We start from the raw sequence: 7,795 nt of genomic DNA, 5'->3' as shown, positions 1-7,795 counted from the left end.
ATGGCCGCTCATTCGGGCACGCTCTCTCCCCTCGCTGATTGAGTCCTGCAGAAGACGGACGTAGGAACTATCCAATGAGATCCCGCCGCTCGGGGGAGGGGGCGGGGCCCACGGAGAGGCAAATTCGCGCGGGTTCGCACTCGGCGCGGTCGGCCATGGCGGCTTTCCGGGACATGGAGGAGGTGAGCTACTGGCTGCTGAGCCTGCTGGGGGCCAACCGCGCCGAGGCGCAGCAGCGGCGGCTGCTCGGGCGCTACGAGCAGGTGGTGGAGCGGCTGCTGGAGACGCAGGACGGCGCGGACCAGCGGCTTCGGGGTGAGGGCGGGGCCCCCGAGCCCCGGCTCCCCGCTGGTGAAGCGGGTTCCATGGCAGGCCCGACCCCGAGCTCTCCGAGCTCCCGCCTGCCAGCTCCCCGGGGAAGGCTGGGAACCTTTCCGAACAGCCTGCTGTGAGCTGGCCCTGGGCCACAAGCTGGCACCGCCCGGGGAGGAGGCAGATGGGTCCCTTCTGTCACTGGGGCGGCAGCGACAGCCTGGGTAGTGGGAACCCTGCAGAGTTGGGAGCAGGGGTATGGGAAGGGTCTAAGAGGAAAAAGAAGACACGCGTGAAGGGCACATACAGTTCCAGGCCACGCAGGGCTGCACACAGGCCAACTGGAGGTGTGTCCAGGACGCTTGCATGTTACTACTTCACCCATTTATAAAGAATACTCACGTGGGAGGTGGAAAGAGGGTGGGCAGAGAAGAGGAGGGCAGGCCACGTCTGCACGTCAGGCCTGCTCCCAAGAAACTACCAGAGACGGCGGTGTAAGCGAATTGTTTAGCTCCGAGTTGAGAGGGACGTGTGCTGGAGTGCTCTGAGATACCAGCATGAGCTTGGGGTGGGGCTGGAGACTCAGCAGCTAAGCGCACTGCACTGTTCTTCCAGCGGATCTGTGTTCAGTTCCCAGTGGCCACGTCAGGCAGTTCACAACCACTTAGAACTCCATTTCCAGGGAGAGCTGACACTTCTGGCCTCCATGGCCATCAGGCACACGTATACATATAGTTAAGAAATAATAAGGTAATACAATTGGAAATAAAGTAAGCTTTTGAAAACCAAAGCAAGGGAGAGGGGGCATGGCTGTGGCTCAGTTGGTAGAGTACTTGCCTGGAATGCATGAAGCCCTGGGTTCCATTCCCAGAGCTGCATTAAACAGGCTTGAGAGTTCAGGTCTGTCAAACCAGCGATCAAGACACAGGCAGGAGAGTCAGGGATTTAAGATCCTATTCAAAGCCAGGCTCATATATCAAAAGACCAAAACCGAACCAGGAAATGCTAGGTAGGAGTCCAGCTCCAAGAGCACATGTGACTGCCTGAGGCTTTGGGATCAAACAGTACTAATGACGTAAACTATCCGAGCGCCACCAAGATGGCTCTGGGTAAAGATACCTGCTGCCAAGCCTGCCAGTTCATTTGTTCCGGAGGAACCGCATGGGGAGACCTGACTGTTACAGGTTGTCCTTTGACCTCCATATACACCACAGTATTTTTATTTCAGTGAGGCTGGATGGCATTGTACAAGTAATCTTAGAATTTGAGAGACGGGAAGAGAGGTTTGCTGAGAATTCAAAGCCAACCTCAGTTATGTAGTTTCTGACCAGTATTGGCTTACAGAGAAACCCCGTGTCAGTCCCATCCAGGCCCCTCCCCCAAGAAAGTTTGTCTCATAATGTAGCTAGATAGTAGAGTGATTGCCTAGCATGTGTGTGGCCCCAGACTTAAACCTAGGACCACAAAATAATTAAAATTAAGTAGTTTGAAGGCCATACATTATGACCTGCTCTGTAGAGCAACTTGGATAAGACAGTTCCTTGAACCCAGGAGTTTGTGGCCAACCTGGACACCATAGTGAGACCCTTGACCCATCACTCAACACCCACGGAAAAGAGGGGTGGCATTATAATAGAAGACACTGAGGGAGCTGCACATCGACACTCCAAGCATTTGGGATGGAGGCCAGCCTGGGCTACACAAATGAGAAGTGCTGGTTCAGAAAGGCCTGCCTTCCGTCTCCAGCACCACACAAAATGGGCATAGTGGACAACTTGGGGACATCACCTCTGTCCCTCTACCAAGTGGGTCCTGGGATAGGACTCAGTTGGCATCAGGCTTGTTGGCATCTCACTTGGCTGTTACTTATTTTTGTGTTTGTTTTGGCATAGTCTCTGAGTTTAATCCAAGCCAATGTAGACCTCTGCATCCTCCTGCCTCTGCCTCCTAGGTAATGGATTACAGGTGTACACTGCCATTGTCAGTACTGAGTGTGTTCTAGCAAAACAGGGACACACTCGACTCTGGGAGGTGCTCCGAAGCTGCTGGGGGGGGCAGTCTGACTGCTAGTGGGCACAGCTCTTCGGAGCCTTCCTGTGCAAAGGACACCCAAGGGCACCTGCTTCTGTCTCCTTGCAGAGACCCTGGCTGTGGAGGAGGAAGTGGCCCAAAGCCTTCTTGACTTGAAGGAATGCACACGCCTGGGAGGCACGGAGCTACAGCAGCTGGAAGTGGAGCTCCAGAAGGCCAGCAAGGAGGATGCCTGTCTGCAGGCCAGGCTCTGATATCCTTAACTACCCAGCAGCCTCCCTCAGGGTATACTTGGGTTGGGTTAGGATGCCCCTCGGTGCTGGGGCTCTGCCTAGAACCCCCAGGGAGGGAGGGCTGGTAGAGTGCCTCACATGTGTCAGGTCCTGGCTATTCCTGAAGGACAAAGTAAGATGGAAATGCTTGAGCACCGTGTGCTCCGGCTTGGTGTGTGGCGAGGTGATTGTCCTTCGTTCCCCCGAGCCTGAACCTTAACTGACCCGCACTCAGCTCACCACAGAGCTCCGGGAGCTCCGGGAGATGGAGGCGGCTCTCCAGCAACAGGAGAGAGAAGTGGATGAGGACACCACTGTCACCATCCCTTCCGCAGTGTAGGTTCTGCAGGTCGGCCCGGCCTGGAGCTCCACCCTGTGGCCTGGTCAAAATCAGTGCTGTGGTAACTGTCTCTCTCTCCCTCATTCTGTCTAGGTACGTGGCTCAGCTCTATCACCGAATTAGTAAAATAGAATGGGATTACGACTGTGAGCCAGGGACAATCAAAGGCAGTATCCTTTGAGAAACCACTGTGGGGCAGGGATGAAGTAGCGGCGGGAAAACTGGTATATCCTCATGTGTCAGCAGAGTCAGCAGCCATGGTGGCACGCTTGGGAGGCAGAGGCAGCAGGTCAGTCTAGCTGGAGCTCCAGGACAGCCAGGGCTACACAGAGAAACCCTGTCTCAAACAACTGTAAACCCAGGCTCCAGCAAGGGCAACTCTGGTGATCTGCTCCCGAGTTGAAAATGAACTCTTGAAGAGACAGTTAAACAGTCAGAGGGCGTTATTCTCCACATACAAATGTAGAAGCGACCTGTGTCTCAGCAGATAAATGGGTAAAGAAATTGCAGTTTATCTGTGCATTAAGATAGTATTTAGCTGTGGGGCTGGAAAGATGGCTCAGTGGTTAAGAGCACTGAGTGCCCTTCTAGAGGACCTGGGTTTAGTTCCCAGCCTCCACATGGCAGCTCCCAACTGTAACTCCAGTTCAGAGGACATAGAGGCATAAATGCAGGCAAAACACCAATATGCATAAAATTTTAAAAAATCATTAAGAGAGCTGGTGGTGGTGGCGCATGCCTTTAATCCCAGCACTCGGGAGGCAGAGGCAGGCGGATCTCTGTGAGTTCGAGGCCAGCCTGGACTACACAGTGAGTTCCAGGAAAGGTGCAAAGCTACACAGAGAAACCCTGTCTCGAAAAACCAAAAAGAAAAAGAAAAAGAAAGAAAGAACGAAAAAAGTTAGGGAGGTGACAGGATGGGTCAGTGAGTAGGGGCACCTGTCACCAAGCCTGATGACCTAAATTCAATCCCTGGGACCCACTGATGGAGGGACACCACCTAAGAGCTGTCCTCTGACCTCAGCAGATGCACTGTGGCGTGTTTGCACATACACACCCACAGAAACAGACATAAAGAGAAATTAGTCTGGTGTGGAGTCGCACCTGGGGTCCCAGCACTTGAGAAACTGAGACAGGAGGAATTGCCACAAGTTCAGGGTCAGACTGCTCTCCCTGGACCTGGGAGGACCCCATGTCTTTCCTTTCATTGTGCCCTCAGTCCACCACGGCCCCACGGTGGCCCTGCCTATCCACCTGAACAGCGCACAGCTGTCACAGAAGTTTATCAGCGACTACCTCTGGAGCCTGGTGGACACCGAGTGGTAGCCAGAGCCTCGACCTCACGCCTCGCACAGAATCGGGTTGATGGGGCCCAGAGGGGGATCACTCTAAATATAAAGTCTATATGTAACTGACTTCATGTATTTATCTACTTGTTTTGAGACAGTGTCTCATGGAGCCCAGGCTGGCAACTTGTTTTAAAACAACATTTTAAAAAAATTAGTATTTTTGAATCTGTGCCTAAAAGTGGAAATTGGACCAACAGAAGGAGACTGTCTACCCATTTTTAAGGCAAGGAAAAATAAGAATTGTTGAAGGCTGATGAATATTATCCACAGGAAAAAAGAGAACACTGAAAATGAAGGAAACGTAGAAGAAATTTAGCAGAGCAGTGTAACTGGACAGGCCAGGGGGTTGGGGTCAGAGCTCAAGGGAAGCCAGCTCTGCTGCCCCCAGGGCACTGAGTTAAGGACATGGCCACCAAGAATGGAAAGTGGGTAGAAGCAGCGAGCGGTTGTGGAAGCTTCCAGTAACATCTATTTTCTCACAGAAATAGAAAGCAATGCTATCTGCTGAGAGTGGGAAGCCCGGAAAAGCAGAAGGAATTACCTGAGGAAATGTGATATGGTGACCAGAAGTGTGAAAAAAGGAAACAGATATTACGCAGGACAAGGAAAAAAGAAAGAAAAATACGTATGACTTTTAAAAAAAATTACTATTTTTACTGAATGGATGTTTTGCCTGCATGTGTGTGTGTTAGCCATGTGTTTGGGAGGAGGTCAGAAGAAAGCATGGGATCCCCTGAAATGGGGGTTGTAAGTGGCTGTGAGCTGCCATGTGTCGGAAAATGGAACCTGGGTCTTCTGGAAGAGTAGCCCATGCTCTTACAGCTGAGCCATCTCTCCATTCCTGAGCCCCTCCCACCTTTGCGGCAGGGTTTGGACTCCCAAGCTCGCCATCTCTCCCCCTCGGTGCTGAGCTTTCTTGCAGCTGCCACACTGCCATCTTACCCGGGTACCGGGTTTCACAGCAAGGCCTTGTGCTAAGCACTGACAGCAGCCACCTCAGCCCACCCTCCCCGTATCTTGAGGAGGTCCTGATGCCAGGCCCAAGTCCTGAAGTGCACATAGAGCCAGGCACTTGGCACCCCACGCCTAGTGGCATCCGGGTAATGTTTTAGGGTTTAGGGACCCTATCGGATCCCTCAGCACCATCACTTACCTCCACTCACAGGATCTCAGTAGCACCCGGACAACAGGAAGTGGCCTTGGCTCAGTGTCCCCAGGAAGGCTACGCTGTGTCTGCGGACTAACAGTCCTGCATTGCTGGCCGAGTCAGCACTGAACTTGGTGTCCATGCCAGTGTGAGGCAGGGAAAGGAGAGGACGGCCCAGCCCAGGCTTCCTCCTGCGTGTGCATGCTGACCTGCAGACCCGAGGGGAGAAGGTAGCCATGGCGGTCCAGACTGCCAAATAGCCAAGCTAGGGAGGTGGCTCATAGGTAAAGATGCTGGCCACCAGGTCTGACGGCCTGTGTTCAAACTCCTGGCGCCCACGTTTGCCTCCACCTCAACAGTTAAGGGCACTAGCTGCTCTCTCAGAGGACCTGGGTTCAATTCTCTGCACCTACAGGGCAGCTCACAACTGTAACTCCACTTCAGAGGATTGGATGCCTTTTGACTTCCTCAGGCAGTAGGTGCACACAGTGCAGACATACATGCAAGGAAAACACTCATAAAGTGCATAAGTCTTTTTAAAAGAAAGAGAGAAGACAGCAGGGCAGCAGGACCACAGATGAGCCTGGCCCTGGCCCCTGTGCAAAGGAACGCCCTTGCTTTGCACCGGAAGGGCAAGTGGCAGCTCTCGAACCCCTAACCCTCTGGACAGGAGGATCTGCACACATCTCACCCCCTTCCCTGGAGGCTCACCAGGGACTGACTCCAAGGGGCCAGGGAGTGTGACCCAGGGCCCTGGAGAGGCCCCAGCTCTACATGCCTGGACTCTGAGTCACTGCCCAGCACTGGCTTCCTGCCGAGGACATCCTGGGGCCAGGCTATAGCCTCCTGCCCAAACTCCCACCCACAGCCTGGCTTGTTCCTTCCAAGAGCCAGCCACCCCAGGGGCCAGCAACTCATTCTCAAGGCCAGCCAGAGGGAGGGCAACATTGAAGTTACCACAAATAGAATTGAGTGTCTGGCCCCAGTGCCATCTTGAGTCTAATTGACAGATGAGGGAAACTGAGGCACAGTTCCATCTGGCCATTTCCCTCAAGTCCTAGGACATTATATGAAGTCCAGACCTTCCTCTGGGCTCCCAGCCAATGGGCCCTAAAGCTAGGTGCCCCCTAGGGTACATAGTGTCTTCCTCTGAGCTATCCCCAGAATGAGGGGTTTGTCAGGACAATGGGGAAGGCATCCAGTGGGGGTGATCAATCTTTCTGTAGTCTTCGTACGCTCCCCATGGATCTGGGATCTGCTGTGGTCAGAGCTATCTGCACTAGGCAGGCTCATTAAGCAGGAAAGGTGCATAGATGTTGGAAGTAAGCATGAGGTTAGATTTGAACCCAGAGCAGTCAAATTTGAAGGATCTATCTCCTCAGGACTCAAGAGGTACGCTGGTGTGGGGGACAGAGGACCAGCTGTGGGTTATGGATGTGATCTCACGTGGAGACTGAAGCCTACAGGTGACTCACCTCCACCTGTCCATGGCCTTGCTGGGGCTCGTCTATCTCCCCTTGGCTTCAGGACCTCCCAACAGAGCCCTTTCTACTGTGTGTCTGTGTGGGAAGACAGTATGTGGGGAGAAGGGTGCAGGCCAAAGAAGGCATGCATGCATACGGAGGTAAGGGGGTCAGTCTCCCACCTTTACAAGGATTCCAGGGTTCAACCTCAGATCACCAGGCTTGTGTGGCAAGTGCCCTTACCAGCTGAGTCATTGCTCTTGAGGTACTGGGGGTGGACTGTAGGGCTTCATACATGCTGGGCATGCATTGTACCACTGAGCTGTGACCTAGCCCAGTCCCCTGTTGGCTGAATGTCCGGCCTGGTGGTTCTGCAGCAGCCTCACTTTCTTAAAATACCGTTCTGTGGCTGGAGCCAGTGAAGAGCACCTGGCTGCAGCTGTCTGGGAAATGAGACTAAACCCTGGCTGGTCCCCAGGCAGGATTTGTCTCAGGTTTCATACCTGCTGGTGGCTGTGGTGGGGCCTAAGACTCCTAATCTCCAGCTAGGAATGAGGTCCTCACACGTGGTGATAATGAATTGACAGGGACGAAATGCTTTCGGAAGTGGGGCTCTGAAGGGCCTAGGGAGGGAGCTTCCACTGAGCACAGGGGTCGAGGGTGGGAGGGTAGGGATTAGAGATGAAGACACAGGCAAAGGTGTGCAGTGTGCATCTAGGCTGGGAGAATACAAGCGAACGCCACCTCAGAAGACCCCTTAATCAAGCCTGGCGTGCAGGCCACAGTGTGTGTGTGGGAGGATTTTCCAGATTCTCAGTGGCTTGTGCCTAGTAAGGGGCTGATTAATTAAGCCCCCAATTTTCCCGCACCTTCCCCAAGGC

General features: G+C 53.5%; 1 protein-coding gene across 2 annotated transcripts; it reads left to right on the top strand.

The window, feature by feature from the left end:
• On the top strand, positions 1-4,435 carry Spc24 (SPC24 component of NDC80 kinetochore complex). 2 transcript variants are annotated; one of them, XM_036193525.1, is made up of 5 exons: positions 1-315; positions 2,452-2,596; positions 2,847-2,951; positions 3,049-3,125; positions 4,175-4,347. In XM_036193525.1, exons 1-5 carry the CDS (start codon positions 75-77, stop codon positions 4,279-4,281), a joined length of 675 nt encoding a protein of 224 aa, XP_036049418.1. In that variant the 5' UTR covers positions 1-74; the 3' UTR covers positions 4,282-4,347. The 2 variants fall into 2 exon arrangements, with proteins under 2 accessions (XP_036049418.1, XP_036049419.1); XM_036193526.1 differs by lacking the exon at positions 3,049-3,125 and having other exon boundaries at positions 4,175-4,435.
• Positions 4,436-7,795: the final 3,360 nt, after the last annotated feature.

The sequence above is a fragment of the Onychomys torridus genome, chromosome 7 (genome assembly GCF_903995425.1).
Source record: "Onychomys torridus chromosome 7, mOncTor1.1, whole genome shotgun sequence".
Classification (NCBI taxonomy): domain Eukaryota; kingdom Metazoa; phylum Chordata; class Mammalia; order Rodentia; family Cricetidae; genus Onychomys; species Onychomys torridus.
The sequence above is the reverse complement of the archived record's forward strand: the minus strand, read 5'-3'. Positions and strand labels throughout refer to the sequence as shown.

Excerpts from the sequence above, each read along its gene's own strand:
- Spc24 (XM_036193526.1), top strand. The coding sequence starts at position 75 with ATGAGATCCCGCCGCTCGGGGGAGGGGGCGGGGCCCACGGAGAGGCAA. Across the intron at positions 316-2,451 it reads CGCGGACCAGCGGCTTCGGG|AGACCCTGGCTGTGGAGGAG; the intron begins GTGAGGGCGGGG and ends GTCTCCTTGCAG. Across the intron at positions 2,952-4,174 it reads GTCACCATCCCTTCCGCAGT|TCCACCACGGCCCCACGGTG; the intron begins GTAGGTTCTGCA and ends TTGTGCCCTCAG.